General features: G+C 35.8%; 1 protein-coding gene across 14 annotated transcripts in view; it reads left to right on the forward strand.

Moving 5' to 3' along the window:
* FUT9 (fucosyltransferase 9) overlaps nt 1-19191 on the forward strand; it is a 246318-nt gene extending 227127 nt beyond the window's left edge. For all 14 annotated transcript variants that reach the window (XM_072642867.1, XM_072642864.1, XM_072642866.1 and 11 more), the window contains one exon: nt 6191-19191. In XM_072642867.1, the coding sequence (XP_072498968.1) occupies nt 6199-7278 (1080 nt within the window). In that variant the 5' untranslated portion in view covers nt 6191-6198 and the 3' untranslated portion in view covers nt 7279-19191. The remainder of the gene's footprint in view (nt 1-6190) is intronic.
* Nucleotides 19192-21821: the final 2630 nt, after the last annotated feature.

Genomic DNA, 21821 nt, shown 5'->3' on the forward strand with positions numbered 1-21821 from the left:
TTCAAACAGTGGTGAGGCTTTCCGTTTGCATATCGTGTATCCCCTCAAAAAAAGAATAGGCTTTTAATGTATTGACAGTTTGTCCTTTGGGTTTTTCTTTCCTGATATCTATCCATGCATTCTAGGGACCCAATTACAGAAAGCAAAGATGAATTCTCTAATCATGATATATTTGAAACTTTGTTTTTTTAACATTTTGTCTCAGGGACTCTTCATGGCTAAAATGTTTCTGTTTTTTATTTGTTCACAGTATTTTCCCTTCTGTATTTTGGGAATTTTTAATAATGAATTATTGTCCCGAGATTTGTCTATATTTGAAAATTGTCATCTGTTCTACTGAACCCCAAAAAGTTCCTTTAAGGCAGAAAACAGAAGGTCAGCAGTAGAGCCAACAGAAATAATCATTAAGCATTAAAGAAAATTCATTTAAGCCACAGTATGTGATTTGGGAAATATTTTAATATGCTTTGATTGAATTCAATTTAAATAATACAATCTTTTCCCTTTTTCCACCAGAGAGAGTGAAAAGATCTTTTTCAAAGTCAGATCAATCATAGGTATAAAAGTCAAAAGTAAACATTTTGACTAATATCATGTTCATAATGTTGAATTTTGTCCAGTAGTAAGTATGAATAGCAATAACTTAGAGGAGGTGAAACTTGCAAATTATATAGTGTTCATGTACTTCGAAAAGATCTCCTTGACTTGTTGCTGTGCCTCTGCTTTTCCAAAGACATATGCTTTTCCAAGTTCATGGTGCTCTACTTTCTCTTAGGAATCTCCCAAATGGAGTTGCTTTTCCTTTAAAGTGTGGGCTAGAAACAACTGAGTTTTCTTAAATTTTAATTTCAGATATCTGGGGCTTTGCTCAGATAGCCCACTAGTATCCTGACAGAAATAAATAAGACAGTATGTACTGTTAATTGTGGAAGCCAGTTGGACTTCTCACCCCTTTCCAACTTTATTTCCAGTCATTCATTTCTGGTCCTTTGGCTATTTATCTGATTAAATGGTCAAATTCCCACCTACTTAATATGATGTTACAATAAAGCAGGGTTTTTTTTTTAAAATAATACTGATTTGTTTTTTCCTAGATATAGTATTAGAATAAGATCTTACCTATTCCTTTTCGGGAAGTTGTCTACAATAAAGTCTGAAGAAGACTTCATCTCGCTCTTCTCCCCCTCCCTATATAATTCCCTTCCTAAAGATCTACAGTTATCCTTTCCACATCTCAACTTTCTCTATCATGATTTTGATATACCATGGGTTGGCATATGAAATCAAATGGGAATTTGGAAGAAATTCTGTGGAAGCTGCAGTGAAGGCCAGCAGACAACACAGAAAAAGTTTAGAAATTAAGAAATGCATAAAAATATTCATAGTATTGTATAATATCAATACATTTCATTTTTTAGTGCCATAATAATTCAGAATGCTTCTCTGGTATGAAGAGAAGGCCAAAAACATTCTATGTGAATTTTACAGATCATAAGGACACCACACCCTTATTCCCTGTAATGTGGAAGGGATAACTGTACTTCTTTTTCCCCTTTTATTCAACACTAGAAAATTCTGCAAAGGGACTATTAGCAAGATATGAAAAGAATTGAGAATCTATCTTACCATAGAGTGAAAGTATACTAAATCTCCATTTGTGCTGAGTTATTCTTCATAAAATGAGATATTTGCAAATCATTTAGCAGATGGATAGTACCTGGGACTTCATAAATGCTTGTTCCTCTTCTATTACTGTTTAATTCTCTAAATAAGAGCTTATATAGACCATTTAAAAGTTTGCCAGACATGTAATCTGTAGGTTCTGGGCAAAGATATCATTATAGATGAGAATGGAGAGACATTGTATACAGATAATAAATAAAATACATATCAAGTAAATTGGGCTCAGGAGGAGCACTGATATACTGACAACTGGGTGAATAAGGACAGATAGTAGAATTTGAACTGAGCCTTTAAAGGATCTATGAATTACTAGGGGCTCTTTTCCTACAACACCAGGAACAAAAGGTTCCAGTGTTATTATCCCTATTTTTGTAGCTAAGGAAACTGTCTCCAGAAAATGAGGGAAACTTTTCCAGTCCCATGTCACACTGGTTTTTTTTTTCAATTTGGTGGGTTTTGTTTGTTTTGTTTTTTATCCAGCCTAATCCTATATTGATCACAAGAGTCGACTCCCAAGTACAGTGCTTTCTCCATTGTAGTAAACTAAGTAAATTGGTTTGAATTCTCTATATTCTATGTGAAAGGAACCTCAAATGGCATTTATCTGAACCCCACATGTAAAAGATTCAGTTCATCAGCCTCTTGGTTTTCCTGGCTTCAAGATTCAACTCAAATTCTGCCTTATGTAGGAAGTCTTTCCCAGTCTTTCCAGCTGTTAGGATTTTCCTCTCTGAGATTACCTTGCATCTACTCTGTAGTTATCTAATATGTACCTCCTCTGATTAGTGAGTTCCTGATCAGAACCTCCACTGGAGTGGTACCTAAGCCACCCAGGCTCACTTTCTCTTGCTGCTTCCTCTCCTAAAGTTCTGGACTTTTATACCTTCCCTTTCCAGCTCCTCTTCCCTTTTCTGTCTTCTCAGCTCCCTTCATATTAGAATGTAGGATGCATGAGGTTAGGGCTATCATTCTTTTTGCTTGTGTTTGTATTCCCAATGTTTCCCCTGGCACATCTCAAGTGCTTGATTAATGACCCTTCCTTCCTTCCTTCCTTCTACTTTTCTAGCTGGTTGCTATATAAGGAAAAAAAGTGGCATGTAGGACAGATAAGACTTGATATTGAATAGAAAGGAGAGGAAAGAACCTAGAATGACTGAGGTAGCCAACCTAGGAGTATGTGTTGGGGGGGGGGGGGGGATATTCAAAATAAACTGCTTTGATCTTATTCAAAACAACCATATTTATATTATTGTAAATTCATCTACTAAGGTATTAGGATAGATAGATATATTAAATATTGGGGGGGGGGCAGTGTATGATGACTCATCTGATTTAGAAGTCTTAAAGCTAAGTCAGCAGAGTTGAAGTTCTACCAAGCTAGAAAGACTTTAGCCCCAGAACCCATCACTGGAAGACCTGATTAGCCTGTTGAACCAAGAGGATCAGTTACCTGCTAGTATGTTCAATTCAACAAATAGTTCGTAAGCACCTGTAAGCACTGTGATAGACATTGGGATGCAAAAACCAAAAATCAATCAATCAATCTCTGCCTTCAAGAAAGTTTAGCTGCTATAGAATATGAAATGCAAGTGGGGATGCAACACAAGACTGGGCAAATCTCTTAAGCTCTCTGTGCCTCAGTTTCCTCATCTGTAAAATAAGAGGGTTGAATTCAATAGCTCATAAGATGTATTGTCACTAAATCTATGATCCTATGATCCATACAAAGTAATTTCTAGGAATAAATGTTGATACCTGATGGATGAGGGAAAAACTCATGAAAGCAATGACAGCTGAGTACCTCTTTGAAAGATGCTAGGGAGTTGTTAAGCTAAGCTTAAGCAAGGGCCACTGCTTATTCAAAAGAACAGAAGCTGGAGGAATGACATGTACAGGGGCCAAATAGCAAGCCTGTTGGAATGTGTGAAAGGAGTAACATAAAATGACTAGAAAGGTTTTGTGGTTCAGTCACATCCAACTTTCATGACCTCATGGACCATAGCAGGCCAGGCCCTTTTATGTTCCACTGTCTCTTAAGGTCCGTCCAAATTCATGTTCATTGTTTTCATGACATTATCCATCTTATCCTCTGCTATCCTTTTCTTTTTGCCATCAATCTTTCCCAACATCAGTCTTTTCCAATGAGTCCTATCTTCTCATTATGTAGTCAAAGTATTAAAGGTCCAGTGAATGTTGCTGTTCATTCATTTCAGTCATACCAGAGTCTTTGTAACCCCATTTAGGTTTTTCTTGGCAAAAATAATATAGTAGTTTTACATTTCCTTCTCCAATTTATTTTACTAATTTCTCTAATTTATTTCCTTCTCCAATTTATTTTGCTAATTTCTCTAATTTATTTCCTTCTCTAATTTATTTTACAGATGAGGAAACTGAGACAAGCAGGATTAAGTAACATATCTAGTGTCTGAGGCCAGATTTGAACTCAGGAAGATGACCCTTTCTTAAACTCAGGCCAGCATGCTATCCACTTGCCACCTACCTGCCCAGTAGTTTAAATGAATTTCTTTAAGTATTGACTTATTTGATCTCCTTGCTGTCCAACAGACCCTCAAAAGTCTTCTCAAGTACCACAATGTGAAAATGGTGATTCTGCATGAGTCAGCTTTCTTTATAAAAAATCCAACTCTTCACCACCTATTATTAGAAAAACCATAGCTTTGACTATATGAACCTTTGTCAAAAGGTCTCTGCTTTTAAGTAGGCAGTCCGGATTTGCTTTCCTACTAAGGAGCATCTTTTAATTTCATGGCTGCAATTGCCTTCGGCAATGATTTTTGACTCAAAAAATGTAAAATCTGACACTGCTTCCATTTCTTCTCCCTCTATTTTTCAGGAAGTAATGGAACCAGTTGCCAAGATTTTAGTTTATTTTATGTTAAAGCTTCAAACCAGCATTTATACTCTCTTCTCTTACACTCAACAAGAGATTTCTTAATTCTTCTTTACTCTGTCATTACATTAATATTATCTGCATATCTGAGATTATTTATATTTTTCTGAGCAGCCTTAATCCCAGCTTTTGATTATCCATCCTGGCACTTCTATCTTATATTAGAGGCAATAGCGGGTCATTGGAGATTTTATAGTATGATGGAGATATTTTCTGATCTGTGCTTTAGGAAGACCCATTTGACAACTGTGTAAAAGAAGCTCATGGGGGAGAATGACCTAAGATTGGAGAGACAAGTTTAAATAGAGGATTTTAGGAATGGATTACCTTGTGAACTATTGAATCCCAAGTCACTGATTTCAAATAACCCAGGATTAGGTCTTAACTCTCCAGTTTTAAATAGCACAGAAGACCAAGAGGGACTTTGAAGAAATTCTTAGTGCACTGAAGTTCCATTATTGTTTTTGGTGTGGGTATGTATGTGTGTGTGTGTGTGTGTGTGTGTGTGTGTGTGTGTGTGTGTGTGTGTGTGTAATATCCTGGGGACTCCATTCTCCTTGCGCTGCTCTTGTCACCTCATCTCCTTCCTAGGGGTCAAAGGTATTTGTCACAGACATAGGATGTCCTGGACTACCTACAAAATATAACCTTTTGTGTCATGGACTCCTTTATTAGTCTGGTGAAGTCTATGGACCATCTCAAGGAATAATACATCAAAATGAATAAAATGAAATATATAGGATTACAAAGATAACCAATTATACTGAAATACAGTTATCAGTTCTAAAAAAAACCTCACAGGTCCCAAGTTAACAAAGATCAGTTGGCTGCCCCTCCCCTAACACAACTGCACCAGACTGGCACAGATGCCTGGAAAGAGTGGTGGATCTGAACTCAGAGAACCTTCAAACCCTGGCTCTCTCACTTGCCCCCTGTGAGACCTTGGAAAAGTCATTTAAGCTCCGTAAAATGAAAAGTTGAGACTCAATGACCTCCAAGGTGTTTTACAACTCCAAATCTATGATGTCCATTGTTATCCATCACGACCACCCCCAAATTGAATTTGCCCTAGTTTTTGCCCTATCATACTTGCCTAAAGAGATCACTGAAATACTGAGTTTGGGCTTGAAATAAAACTAGGAGAGATGTTAGGTTCTGACTCTGAACTGAGTTGGTGAAGACTTATTGGAAAAACATTTTCTTGCCAAAAATAGGGTTAGGGATAACTTATTTGTTAATAGTTCATTTCATAAGTTCATAACTTTTTTCATCACAGATCTCTTGCAATCTGGTAAAAACCCTTCTGAGAATAATATTTTGTTGCCTATATTCATAAGGGAAAGAAATACTAGATTTTAGAGATTAGTGAAAACGAATGTGTATTTTTTCCCCCATCCATGTTCATGGTGGACCCCCTGAAATCTATCCTTGGACATCTTGGGGATCTGTAGACTCAAAGAACCTTTGTTCTATAAGGTTTGATGACAGTAAAAAAGGCAGTTGTTTTTTTAATCAAGTACATTTTGAGGATACATAATCATAATTCGTTGATCTGAATTTTTACTTTTCTTTCCTTTCTCTCTGTCTCTTTCACAGAAAAAATTATGACATCGACATCCAAAGGAATTTTCCGCCCATTTTTAATCACTTGCATCATCCTGGGTTGTTTCATGGCATGTCTGCTCATATACATCAAGCCCACCAACAGCTGGATCCTTGGTCCCATAGAGTCAACCAGCTCTGTTCTGAAAATGAAAAATTTCTTTTCCAGCAAAACTGATGATTTGAATGAAACCATCATATTGATTTGGGTATGGCCTTTTGGGCAGACATTTGACCTTTCATCCTGCCAAGCAATGTTTAACATCCACGGGTGTCGTCTTACCACCGATCGAGCCCTTTACAACAAATCCCATGCAGTGCTGATTCACCATCGAGACATTAGCTGGGATCTCACTAATTTACCCCAGCAAGCAAGGCCACCATTCCAGAAGTGGATTTGGATGAACTTGGAATCGCCTACCCACACACCCCAGAAAAGCGGCATTGAACACCTCTTCAATCTAACTCTGACTTATCGCCGTGACTCAGATATACAAGTGCCTTATGGCTTCATGACAGTAAGCACAAATTCCTTTGTGTTTGAAGTACCAAGCAAAAAGAAGCTGGTGTGCTGGGTTGTCAGTAACTGGAATCCTGAGCATGCAAGAGTCAAGTACTACAGTGAACTGAGTAAAAGCATTGAAATTCATACCTATGGACAAGCATTTGGAGAGTATGTGAATGATAAAAGTTTGATTCCCACTATATCTGCTTGTAAATTTTACCTTTCCTTTGAAAACTCAATCCACAAAGATTACATCACTGAGAAACTCTACAATGCTTTTGTGGCTGGTACAGTACCTGTTGTGCTAGGTCCATCTAGGGAAAACTATGAGAATTTTATCCCAGGGGACTCCTTTATTCATGTGGAAGATTACAGTTCTGCCAGTGAGCTAGCCAAATACCTTAAGGAGCTAGACAAAAACGATAAGTTATACCTCAGTTACTTTAACTGGAGGAAGAGCTTCACAGTGAATCTCCCACGGTTCTGGGAGACACATGCATGCTCTGCTTGTGACCATGTGAAGAGACACCAAGAGTACAAGTCTGTTGGCAATCTAGAAAAATGGTTTTGGAATTAACATTTGCCATCTCTTGCACACTTAGGAGAAGATTCTGATGGAATCTATTTCAAGCTGTGATAATAAAAAGAGAGACATCAGTCTGTGTTCTGTGCCACAACTGACTCAACCATCCTCTCTTGGGTACCTTATTTATATTTCGTCAGAGTTTAAGCGATCAACATCAGCAGTCTTCGGCACTCGATTTTAAATTATACTGTATATAGCTAATTATCTGCACTGAAACATAATTTATTGTTTACTATCATTTTTAATCAATGTTGGGTTTTTCCTTCCACATTTGGATTAGGTTGTCAGAAATGTAAATTTGTTATTTGATTGTTGTGGTTCTGCATTGATCAGCTGCTTAATCTATTTGGAAAATGAAAGCCCAGATTATAGCATCATTGAGGATTTCCATTTAATTCTTTCCTCTGGAGTTTAAATTTCCCACAGTGTAACAAGGAAGGAGTGTGTCACAATTGAATTAAAATTAATGTTCTTATATTCCCAAGTTTAACAAAGGGCATAGTTGCCTTTCTTTTCATCTTATCTGCATACTATGTTTGTGAAGGCAGAGTTATTAAAGTATTAAAAGGGGGAAAGAACAAACTCTAACAGATTATTAATGTGTTATCCAGAAAGTCAACTGACCTACCATTTCTTTCATTATGATAACTTGCAACTGTATATTTTTACTCTCGTGATCTGCAGATAAGATTTTGGAGTACTGTGAAAAACCTATTCACTCACATTTTTGTGGTCCACAAATAGCATTTTAATAATTTTTAAATGAAATACCAGACTGTTTCAACGTTGGTAAAACAATTACAACAAAAAAAGATGACTTTCCTCGCAGAAGGAAAAGAAAAGTGTATAGAGGACATGCCAATAATAATTATAAATGTTATCTTAATGTAAAAAACTTTTACATACAAACCAATATATTTTTGCTATAATAGCATATGTGAATAACATCTGAATAAATTTAAAAGATGTGCATCAATATAAGTAAATTATTTGAATGGGCATTATCTTTATTGTGAATAGGCCGAAGTACTTGAGCAAAATTCTTCCATGTTTCATTCAAGTATTCCTTCTGTATGTCATATTTGTGGCCATAGTTCCTAAGTGCTTTACAGAACTACAGAGACACCTGAGAAACAGGAGTCATATGTGATCACTTGACATGGTACGTCATCTTTGAGGTTATAAGTAAGGGGAAAGAAAGAGAGCAGAAGCAAGTAAGGGAGGATGACTGTAGAGAAGGAACCAAAGAAATGTGTAACTGGAAGGCTGTACAATGCTTTCCTTCCATCAGTCCAAAAATACAAATGGGACTGCCTCTGGAAATTCTGAGTTCTCTAGCACTAGAGGTCATCAAAGTAAAAGCTGAATGACTTTTGGTCGTGGATGTTGAGTCTACTCAGGAACAGATGGGGCTAGATGAATTGAGGTCCTTTCCAGCCCATGAGTTACAATTCACATATCTGTATGTACTATTTGAGTAGAATTTAAATGAATGGTTTTCATCTTAATAAGCAAACAGTATATTTCTCCATTCTACATAGCTAACAATACAGAGATTAAAGGTGGTTATGATTTGGGCAGTGGGGGGCATTTGGTTTTTTTTAAGTATCTCTACTGTCTTTTTATTTTCTAACTATTTCATTTTGGATAATAGTGACTATCTAGACATATGAGTTAAGAAAATTTCACATTATTTTATTTCAGGATTTCAAAATACATGAACCTGGATATTTCTTTTTAAGGTTTTCATTATTTGTCAGGTCAGAAAAAATTAAAATGTAAAGAGGAAGGATTGTTAAGGCATCTTTCAAAAAGGCCTAACTTGGGCTGAGACTATAAACTTGACCTTTTTTTGGGAATTAACTGGACATAATATCCTTAAATCCAATCTGTGCTGATTGGTGGTGTCCTTATAAATACAGAGTGGGGTGGAGCATTCTGGAGATCAAGAGGACTAACTAGATTCTAGTTACGTCTGCTCCTAACTCTCTGATTTGGGGCAAGTTGCCCTCTATGGCTGTGTTTATGGTGGTGAAATAACCAGGACCAAAATCTTTTCTTCACATTGACTCTTTTCTCCAGCAGAATCACATAGCTACAGCCTAGAAACATCAATTTTCTAGTTCCTAATAAAGAAAATGGACTAGTTTCTGTTCTTTCTTGAAATCACTGACTTTTATAAATGGAAAGGACCTTAGAGACCATCTTTTATGTTAAAATAATTTTAAGATAAAAATAAAATCATCTCTTATTTTAAAGAAGAGAAAACTGAGTCTCAGGGAAGTTGTGATTTGCCCACGATCATATAGCTCAGAAATGGCAAAGTCAAGCTAGAACTCAGATTTCCTGAATCCTTGGCTACTGTTCCTTCTGGTAAACCATGCTGCCTTGATTGTGTGGCTGTGCCTCAGTTTCTACAAATGAAGAAAAGATTTTATTGATACTAGAAGGCCCTAGTCAAATGGAATCCTCCATGTAGACACACTTTGACTTTTCAGAGAAAAAATACTAAATCTAAAATGTGTTTGTTGTCTTTCTGGATATTTTAGGAAATGTTACTTGTTTGTTTAAATGTGCTACCAATACATATTAAGGGAAACATAAATACAAAGGAGGGCATTCATGCTCAAATAACTGGAATAATGCCTGTTTAAAATTCCTTTAATATTACACCTCCTTGTGAAGGGTATGTTGATTCTTTGGCATTGATTACTGTTAATTTTTAAATGATATTCTAAAAGCTGTAGATGTTTTATGAATATAAAGGTTGTATAGACCACAGAATTTTAGTGTTCTTTTTCCAAAATGTTATGGAAGCTGCATCTCTGGTGTTCTGATGTTTCTTTAAATCTTATTTATTTTAAGGTCATAAAAATGATAGGATACTTCAATTTTCTAAAACCAACAGTACTGTAATATAAAAAGAACCCATAATAGGCATAAATTTGACAGGCTCAAGTCTAAGCTGCCAAAAACAAAATCAGAAGGGAAGACTAATGTAAACCTAAAACAGTGATCTTTGCTATAAAAATACCAATGTTAAAACAGAATATTGGGTAATATCATCTGTTGCAGAGCCTTAGAAGACCCATGGCACTTTAAGAGCTAACTCAAGTGGTGGAGGATATAGGAGTTATTGGTTCAGGCATTTATTTCTTTGACTTTCAGCCTCCCCAGTCCTCATTCTGCATCTCAGGTCTTTGCAAAGCTTTGTGAGGAGATCAGAAAATTATGTTAGGTAGGAAGAAAGAGCTATTTAACTGCCATCTTTGAAACTACCTAACAAGATATTAAGAAGAAGTACTGAGAAGAGAACTTAAAATTGGTTGATGGTTGAGAAATTATGTTTCATCTCTTTTCTAATGAGATAGTTTCAGTTTAGAGCCTGTCTCTGAGATCCACTGAACTTTCACAATGAAATTTCAGTAAGATGTAAAATGCTTAACATTTTGTATGATTTTAAATAATAAAATAGCCTACAGGATACTCCTTTGTGTCAGAAAGGAAGAATGAGTTTTCATTTCTTCAGGGAATTTTTTTTAATGAAATGTCACAGTTCCAATCTACATGTACTAAATGTAAGTAATGTTTCACATTTTATTTACTATGTTATATATCAATTTGGCTGATCAATGCCCTGGGAGGATAAGATCAACTCTTACTTGTAGATAGTTCATGTTTTACTGAAGCACTTCAGAATGATGGACTAAAGTAGTATTCCCTTTGCCTACTTAGGACATTGAACGATTATTTTAAGTTCCTCTAATACATGATTAGAGAATAATCATAGACACTCCCATATCATACAGATTGTTGTTTTTTGTGACCCCCAATGGAGTTTTCCTGGCAAATACTGGGATGGTTTGCCATTTCCTTCTGTAGCTCATTTTACAGATGAGGAAAGTGAGGCAAACAGGGTTAAGTGACTTGCCCAGAGTCACACAGCTATTAAATTTCAGAGGCTGGATATGAACTCAAGAAGATGAGTCTTCCTGACTCAAGGCCTGACAGTCTATCTACCGTACCACCTAACTGCCCACACAAGCTATAATATAACAATAGAATAGATTTATGTGGGAGGATGGTAGACTCTCCTATTTTAAGAGCACCAACTCTGTTTGCCATTCTTGATGGCAGAAATAAGGACTAGGAAATCTCTTAAACTGTCTTTTTACCACTATGAAATTCTGAAAACAAAGAGGGAGATAATTCTATGTAAGGCCAGAAAAGAGCCTGGGGATCATATTTTAACTATATATTATTGAACGCAGGACAACTGTTTTCACAAAGTAAAATCAGCCATGTTCAAAGGACTTTGGAAACATACAGTACACAAATGCTATGCAAGATAGGACTATGTTAATGAACAATATGATAAAGATGATAAGAAAACAGGTTCATATCATTACTTTTTCCATTAATAATAGTTGAATCATAATAGCTAGCACTCATGGAGCTTTAAGGTTTGAAAATCACTTTACAAATTTAATCCTAACAAGGGACACCTAGGTGGTGCAGTGGATAGAGCACCAGTGCAGGAGTCAGGAGGATCTGAGTTCAAATCTCACCTCAGACACTTGACATTCATTAGCTGTGTGACCTTGGGCAAGTCACTTAACCCCAATTGCCTCATCCTGGGTCATCTCCAGTCATCCTGATGAATATCTGGTCACTGGATTCAGATGACTCTGGAGGAGAAGTGAGGCTGGTGACCTGCACAGCCCTCCCTCACTCAAAGCAAGGTCAAGTGCAAGTCATGTCATCATTTCTCTGATGGTATGGTCTTCTTTGGCAATGAAGGACGAACACACAACAAGAACCCTGGCAAGTAGGTGCTATTATTATCCCTATTTTAAAGGTGAGGAAACTGAGGCAGATGTTGAATTAATTGCCTAGGGTCGCATAATTAGTATCTGAGACCTGAATTGAATTCATATCTTCCTGCTTCCACGTCCTGCTTTCTATCCATAATGATATTTGTCAATCACTTTGCCTCTTTGTTTCTCAGTTTTTTCATCTGCCAAATCAGGAGGTTGGACAAGATAGTCATGCAACTCCTGCCAGCTCTAAATCTCTATTATCATATAAATTGCACACATCAAAAAGGCGTGTCCTTTCTTACTTGCCTCAATTATATATACTTTGTTTGTCTGCTAAGTTCAGGTAGTCATAAAAATAAGTAGTCAGTGTTTCCAAGGAGACTTTTGTTTAGACATTTTGTTCTCATTTCATACACAGATAGCTTTAGGGACTTTCCTAGATGTCTTCTGACTCAGTAATTAATGAAGCATTTTATTAGGGATTTTACAGATAAACTATAGATGAGATACTATGAAGTTACACACGATTTCATGACTGCCATCATCACCGTCATCATCATTCCTACTGGGTAATTTAACGAAGCTTCAGAGTGAGTCGGACTGAAGTTGTATTACTGCAGGCAAATCATTTAACCTTTGAATCAGTTTCCTCATCTACAAGTTCTTTTCAGTTCTAAAACCTAGTAAATGCACTTCTCAACGAAGTGCATTAGGAATAGTCATAAAAGTATCACCTAAAGTGGCAGAGAGAGCTTTGAGCTGGGTTCTTATACTGGCTTGTCTCTTAAATAGTTGGATAACCTTGGAAGTAAATTATTTCTCCCCTTTAAAACTGAGTTTTTACACCTAAAATATTGAGAAGCTAGATGACCTCTGATACCTTCCATCTCCATTTTTGTGATGTACCACTATGTGAAATACACATGGGTTATATATGATGGATTTTTCTTCACGGTTAAGAATCCCTGATGCACGTTTTTGTTTTGTTTTGTTTTGAGAATCTACTTTAATTAAACTCATGTATATAGATAATTAAAAGTTAACTGGATACTCATTTCTCTAAAATTTTTCTTAGATGATAAAATGACAGCTTGAGGAAGATTAACAAACCAAGGGAATTGTCTTTGGAAGAAGGGAATAAAGATAGCATTGGTAGACGTATATTGATGACTTTTGTATTTCATAGATAAATAAAATAGCATATGTATATGGATAATGCTATTGAATTCCTTTAGGGTGACATCACTGAACATTGTTTCCTAAATCATTTAGGAAGAAGGTAAGCATCATTTTTCCTCTATATATGACATAGAAATCAGAATAACTTGTTGACTCAAGGATCACCAGTTATAAATAGATAGGCATTATTTTTTGCCCATATGTAATGAAGAATCAGATTAACTTCTTGGCTCTAAGCAAGCCATTTATAAATTGGTCTGAAAACTTCTTTCCATAGAGTTAAAGCAAAAAATAGTGATAGTGCTTTGACATCTGAAGAATGATGTAAAATTCCAGTGTATTTGGGATATGTTTAATTTAGGTTACAAAAGTGACATGGTTATCAGCAAGTTTTTATTAATACCACTTTAATCTTGAATAACATAATAAATATGAATACTGATAATCTACTACAAAAATAAGATAATTTTTTAAAAGGTAGTATTATAGCAAAGAAAATGCAATAGGCTATGAGGAAATAGTTAGATAAATGTCTATGGTGGAGGGGAAGGAATGACCCTAGAAATACTAAATGACAGTGATAGTATACCTTAAAAAAAAACTCCTGGAAATAAACATTCATTGTTTCAGTCAAAATGTCAGAAAATTGTTCTAAAATTGATTTGATTTTTTTTTTCCTGAGTTCATAGGAAACCAAAATAGGCACTATACTCTTCGTGAATATTCATTGTGCCCAAGTGTTTCTTGTAAATGCACTCTGGACAAGACCCAGTTGTCATACTGAATTTCTCTAAAGGTGATGGGTACAAGAAGGTAATATGTATGTGGAAACTTCTCGTACACATGACTGTATTCTATTTTCACTAAGTAAAAGAAAGAGAATTGTGACTCTGCAGAAATTGTTGCTGAAGACTGAATTAACAACCTGGACTGCTCATTACACTGGCAAATATGTGCTCAAGCTACCTCAGAGGTGCTCAAGCTCATATTGGCCTCATTAGCCATCATCAGTGCTGTCGATAAGACAATCATAGAAGATAGCCTCCTCTTCTAATGAGAGATTGCCAAAGTAGAGATTACTATCATTTAGAGAGGGGAAAATGGCTTCCATGTCCTATAATGAGATGAAGAGGATTTTGCTATTTTGGTTTTTCACTTTAAGAGCCCTTGTGTAAGTCCAAAATATCTGATTAGCTGAGTGTAAAAAGAGTAGGTGATCCAGGTTTGAGAGAAGAGATTTATGTATCTCAAATATCGTGATAAGTAGCATTCATGAAAGAATTCACTTAAAGACAAGGACCAGAGTGTTTGAGACCAAGTAATATTATTTAGATAAGAAAACATTTCAAATTGGAATTATTCCTCAGTATATCAAAGTGAGCTCTTGAAGTTATCTTCCATGGGCATATAAGGGAGGTAGAAAAAAATACTCAGGTTTTATTTCTGGACTAAAAGATTTCTGTCTCTAGAGTCTTCTATCTTGTGGCATCTTTCACAAGTACTAATTTTTCATAAAGTTTTGTTTATGGAGAGAGTTGTGTATATCAACATTTGTGCCAATTCACTGAAATAAAAATAGTATTTCTCTGTTCTGTATAAGACTTTTCAATAAATGTCTAAAAAATAATAAGCATGTTATTGGATCATGCCCCAGTCAGAAAATATTTATATGTTATTCTTGAGATGAATCTGAATCACTGAAATGAGTCATGAGTTAATTCTAGCTCCAGACATCTCTGGGTAAGATTTTCTTTTTTTTTTTAGAAAATAAAAGGTGGATAAATTCAGGGCTAGAGTTGTCATTAAAAAAAATATGAGGAAAAAACAGAAATAGCAGAGAGGAATGGTAGAAATCTCATTGGACTAGAAGTCAAGAGACTGGCTTTGGTCCAACAAGGTCCCTATCTATCTGTATATTCATTTGACCAAGTTAATTAACCTCTGTGAGCCTCACTGGCTTCATCTGCAAAATAAGGTTGAAGTAGTTGATAACTAACATTCCTTCTGGCACTCATATTCTATAACATTCTATCTAATGCATTCAAAGACCAATTAATATTTTGTCACTGTGTCTGTATTTTTCCCAAACCAGTGGATGAAACTCCTAAATTCTTGTATATTTTTTAAGAACTAGATTGGCCCTGAATTTTCTCACATTGGATATCCTGCTACTCATTGTATGCTAGTAGCTCAATCAAAACTTAATTGAGAGGAAAGGATTAGTCTAGCCATGTGCGAAAAAGTGAAGAAACAAAGGCATGTCACGTTTATATCCCTCTTTCTGAACTCATGTCGTAAAATTGCTTCTAATTCTAATCACACCAGTTTGTTTTTTTTTTTAAAGAACTGCACAGGAGTGAAAATATCTGTTTTTGTTTTGTTTATCAATTGATGTTAACTCCCTATATGACTTTGGGCAAGTGACTTAGATTCTTTGGTCCTCAGTTTCCTCATTTGTAAAATTATAGAATTGCACTAAATGATCTCTAATGGCCTTTCCCAAGCTAATATCATAAAACTCAATCATTCCTCTGCCATAGGGACTATAGCAGATTCCATGGTGCATATCCCAGTCTGCTTTGGCAGTTACCAACAGAAAGACCACTTGATTTAAATTGTTCAGGGATAAGCAAATATTTCTGAATAAGTAAATAATTCTGAGTTCATAGTTGTGCCTCCGTTTGCTATGTTCATTTGCAAAATGAATTCATATGTTAGGAGTGGAGGGAAGGAGAAATGGAATTTTAAAAAATGAGATCAAGGATGATACAGTAGAAAGAGACAAATCTGAGATCACCCATGTTCAAATGCTGACTCTGCCCTTTTTGCTATCTTGGAATAGTCATGTCACCTCTCTCTGCCTTGGTTTATTTGATTGCAAAATAGGAAGAAGAAACTGTGGGCTTGACGACCTCTACCACCCTTCCCAGCTCTAAATTTATGATCTTATTGTTAGTTATTTCAGTATACTTAAAGATGCACTGGGTTGGGCTGACTACCTAATTTCTTGACCACTAGGGACCTTCATTTTTCATTTTTTTTTCTTTTTTTCCATCTACAATTTGATCATGTCATCAGACCCTCAGGCCTTTGTCATAAGGAAAGGAAGGGAGAAAGGCTGTGATATTGATTTTGCCACAGCTTAGAAACTTTGACAAAAGAAATACTATGGGAGGTGAAAATTAATGGTCACGTGAGGCTTAGCGATTATCCATGTACTTCATTCATCTCTATTTCTCATTATCACTGAGAATTAAGATTTTTATATAGCTCACTAACTTCGGTCACACTCCAGCCAAGCAAAGTTGTGTAACATTTAGGCATCATGTGTCACCATTGTCTAGCCCAGAGTATTCTTAACCCTGGCATTCATAAAAGTGTTTGTTTTAGTTGATAATTATATGTCAATGATTTCCTTTATGATTCTATGTATTTTATTTTATGCAGTTAAAAACATTCTGAGAAGAGTTTTATAGATTTCACCAACCTGCCAAAAGGGTCCAACTCACCAAAAACAAAACAAAACAAAACAAAATACTTAAGAACCCATCTAGCCAATGAGTAAACTTAAAAAAAAAATTTCCATCCTCAAAATGATTGTGATATTTACACTATGCTGTGTTAATGCACTGTAATCTTGCACTATTCTGTTGCTTTTGTTGTTTTTTTTAAGCAAACACTGAAAAAAAACCCAGAAACAGATGCCAAATGTACAGTTTGTAAATTAATATTTTTGACTTGGATTTCATTACATTGTGACGATGGTGTTATGATATGAACTGTGATTGTAATGTATCATTGTGATATTGTCCACAGGGGCCATTCCAAGCACACTAACTAATCATCTTGATTTTTTTTTATAAAGATAAAGCCACACATTAATCAGAAATTACTTTTCTACTTATTTTTCTGTAGAGTATTTTTCCACATTTAAAGGTGACATGATTGTTTTATATCGAGCATCAATTTTCCTTTAGAGGACTTATTTTAGTAACCAATGCACATTTGAATGCTGAAGTGTTGGAAAAGAGAGATACTAATGGAGATACTCAAATTGGGTTTATATTCAATAGAGAAATAGAGAGAACTGGTGAGTCCAGCATGTTCTATCAGGAGCATTTACACACTGCCAGTACTCAACTCCAAATGACCTACAAGCTCCTCCTTTGAATGTGTATGCATGACTCAAGTCCTTTCAAAAGCTCATTGTGAGTGTTTGGTTATGTGAAACATTAGCTTTGATGCCAATGGACCAAGTGTCAGTGTTGTTTTGGCTTTTTACAGTTTTGCAGAGAAATGTGCAAAATTTTCCAGCTTGCCTCAATCCTCCATCTTGGGATACTACGTTGGACATGTGTTTGCAGCAATTTGGTATTAAGAAATACCAAAGGAGAAATAATTCTCATTAAGCAGTTCCATATTACAAATCCATTGTTTCTGGAAACTTTAAAAACAAGTGTTACTCTCCTGCAAAAATCAAAGGCCTAAAACAAAAATTAATTAAAATTGGGGAAAAAATAAGTGGGCCTTCTTTACTACTACTGACAAACACATGTGAAACCAAATCTATACAGTATAATGTGAAGTTGACAAAGAAATGGCAGTCAATATAGTCAATCAGCATCATTTGGGCCAAAGAAAGAAAGAAATACCCAACCCTCTGTTTTCTATCCATTGCATGGGACATTTAGGCCAAACACAGGGATTTTGTTTGAATTATCTGGTTATTTTCTGATATGGACATCTAGCCTGAAAACGCAAGTGATGTTCAGAGGTACTTAGTAATAATAAAAATGCTTATTTTCAGGGGCATTTGGGGAAAATAATATACTTGACAACTGCCAATATAGAAACATCCTGTGCAGTATTTTTGAAAGCATTCTTTTTTTTTTTTTCAAAAAATCATGTATAGATCTTCCCTCCAAGGAAACTAGTCATTGACCAAAATTGAATGAGGCCAAAACATCATACAATTTATTGTAAAAACACCTATATTAATGCTATGTTTTTAGAAGAGAATCTTATTGCTACATTATCTAAAAATAAATGGGATGATCCTATTTATTTATAGAATATAGCTTACTGTTGAAATCATTTTCACTAGTTCAATCAGAGGTAGAGATCTGATAGCCAATATTCCAAAAAAAAAAAAAAAAGATGCCAATAAAAAAAGTTTGATACACAGTAGAAGAATGTTAGCCCAAATGATGAGTCAGCAGCTGTGCTGTCCATATAAATACAGACAGGGCTTCACTGTCCTCCAGTGTATCTGATGTATATATCATTGAACAAACAATGACCTGGATCTTTCCTTTTTTTCCCCTTGGAGTCAATGGATTCCTAATGTTGCAATCACATGTACATAACATACATAATTTTTTAAAGGCAGCTAAGCTAACTTGGGTGACATGTTTTAAAAAGCCATGAAAGGCAAAATGCCAGAGCATATCTAACCATTCAATTAGTCTTCAGAGAACTTGTTTGATCCATACATGAAGCTCTGTTCAAGCAGGAAATGACATCTGAAATGCTTTTTCCTCAAAACTCTTAGTGCAGGGTGGATCCTGCTCATTGAGGTCTTTCTGGATTTAGTAAAGAAATGGAGTTATTACTACACCTTTAATTTTGTGACATTTTATTCAGGTGTCAATATTCGCCTCAGAAATGCATACTTGGATCCCAGGAGGTGTATGGACCTTTGTCAAGATTTCTCAGTCCTGTTGCGAAAGATATCTCTCCTTCTAGGGGTCTCATTTCCTGCATTACTTGTAAACTCCTCACTGAGTTAGTCTAGGAGTCATCCCTAAAGAGTAAACACTGGATATGTAAATAACAATGTTCTATACATACCTAACAAATTGCTGTAATGGGTATATTTAAAATAAAAGGAAACAATTTAAACATACAGTCGTTGCCATTGGTTATTTAGTACATTTCCAGTTGTAGTTATTCATCTCTGGAGATCTATCAGCACTTACATGCACCATCAGATTCCCTGTGGCTTGTAAGTGTGTTGAATTAATTACTTCAAAATTAAATATAATTCACAGATTAAATATTCAGTTTAAATATGACAAAACTCTAAATCAAAGAAAGTCAAGCTGCAAGATAATCATTTTTACAGTAACACCACCCATTTTCTTCTCTGCCCTTCATTAGGCCAGAGAAGGCCCTTTAGAATTTTTTCCCCCTAAATCTCTGGTTGTTAACAAACTCCCCTTCACCCCAAGTCTTTTCCTTTCTATTCTTTTCTGGTCTTGGCACTGATGGAACATTGATTCCTTCTGGAGTATACAATATCTTCCTCCCCCATACTAGATATTCTCTAATGTTTCATAAATGAGATTAATATTTGAAAAGCACTTTCCAAATATTAAAGTGCTATATGAGGGCTAACTTTTATTATCCTTAATACATGTATTTTGCTGGGGCAGTAAGGAAAAAAATAGGTATATCTTAGTTCTCTTTGTAACTACCGTACCCTCTCTCCATCATCCTCACTCAGCAACCTCTCCACATTCAGGTCTGAATGCAGACTCTGTCCATGTTTTCTGTTTGGATCATCAGATATTCACAGAATCTTTGACACATAGTAAATACTTTCATATGCTATATCTGAGCTAGATAATTGAGTTAATAGATTTTGAACTTACTGGAAGACCCAACCTAAGGTCTACTCGGAAATACGTCAATATCAACTTGGCAGGAGTTATATACTTGGTTGACACTGTAGTGTACATGTGAATACATGCTACGTACTATATAGATATAGATATATATGTCAATGGCATGAAAAAGGTTAAAGTTATCTTAGACTTCATTACAAGAGATCTAGTCCTCAAAAACTAGGGAAAGTGATAGTCTTGGTCAGGCTACATCTAGAGTTGTATTTTAGAAAGGACATTTTTAAGGTAGAGTGTCCAGGGGAGAGTAACCAAGATGGTAAAGAGCTTTGAGCTTATGCCATATGAACAGAAATTAGTGTTTAGCCTATAGAAGACAAGACCTAAGGGGAATATGATATCTGTCCCTACATATTTGAAGGGCTGTTATGTGAAAAAGTGTTCAGAGAGCAGAACTAGGAGTGATAAGTGAAAGGTGCAGAAAGGCAGATTGAGACTTGATGTATAGAAATTTTTTTTTAACAATTTTGAACGATTGCAGATGTCCAAAAGTGGACTGAGATACCTTAGGACATACTGCGTTCCACCCCTAGTCCCCAACTAGAAATTCTAATAAAGATTGCCTGATCACTCCTCAAGTATGTTACAGAAGGGATTCTTGCTCAGATATGCTCTGTCCCTTCGAATTTTGAGATTTTATGATTCAACAGTCTTATCTTTGTATGATTCAGATGCCAAAGTTCTTCCCACTCCTTTTAACCACTCTCTTCCTTTTCCTACCTTTAGTTTTAATTCTCAGGATTACTCATTTATTGGTGGTGAAGTTGGCCTGCCAAATTCAGTTGTATGAAATAACTAGACATTTTATTTTGCCTGGAAAATTCAATTGATAATGACCTGTAATAGGTATAATTTTGAGCAGAGATTGCTATGTGTGTTTCTCAACCAGAACCAATGGTAGTTCACAAAGTAATTTGTCATATATCTATATTTCTCGGAAACTTCCTTGGAGCACAGAACTGGTCTGGGGGAAGGCTATTTGTTTCTTTCCTTCCCTATGTAGCATGTAGATTTTAAGAATGGAGGGAATTGTTCAAGGTGAGAATTACTGGTACCATTCACAGGCTCTGCTTGATAACTATGCTGAAGATTATCTTCATTTTCCCCCATGAGCTGGGTGGAAAGAGAATCATGTGACAGTGGGCTGGGTAAATCAAAAGCTGCTAAGCCACTAGGTCAAATCTCCAGAATTATCAGAGTACTGCTGCTCTCTCCCACACGCAGTGGGAAATTTACCGTTACTAGGAAAGCATCTTCAGAATTCAAACAGGTACCCAAATGTCCCTGTGGCACAGAAGTTAAATAGCATGCAAAAAGTGATTTACCAAAAATCAGTTACTGTGGGTGCAATTTTGGCAAGCATTTATACTACTACCATGCTCAGAGGCCAATTTTAAGTGTTTGAGGAATAAATGGTAGGTGTAAATGGGCAATATAATTAACAAGGAATTTCAAGTAAGAACATGACTAAAGGGCATTATCAAGGAACTGTATGATAGGAAGGGAAGATGGGCCAATCATGTGCCAGGAATGAGGTATGACAGGTGGATAGGCAGTAGCCTTGAAATGTTGAGAGAAAGTAAGAAATGTTTCCATCATGTTGTGTAAATTCCTTATGGAAAACTTGGGGAAATATGAATGGGCAGGTATGACTGGATAGGATCTTCAGTTTCTTAGAGCCTTCAGACACTATTGACAACCTTATGCTCTAAAGGATACCCCAAGGCTGGCTACATTTGCTGCAGCATTTCTTAACAAGAAGAGCTCAAGATGCTAATACATTCCCCATAGGTGGGCTTCAATGCCAATCAGTGCTTGCGGTAAACTGGTCTTGCAAGTATCCTGAAAACTC

This window comes from Notamacropus eugenii, chromosome 2, assembly GCF_028372415.1.
Source record: "Notamacropus eugenii isolate mMacEug1 chromosome 2, mMacEug1.pri_v2, whole genome shotgun sequence".
NCBI classification, from domain to species: domain Eukaryota; kingdom Metazoa; phylum Chordata; class Mammalia; order Diprotodontia; family Macropodidae; genus Notamacropus; species Notamacropus eugenii.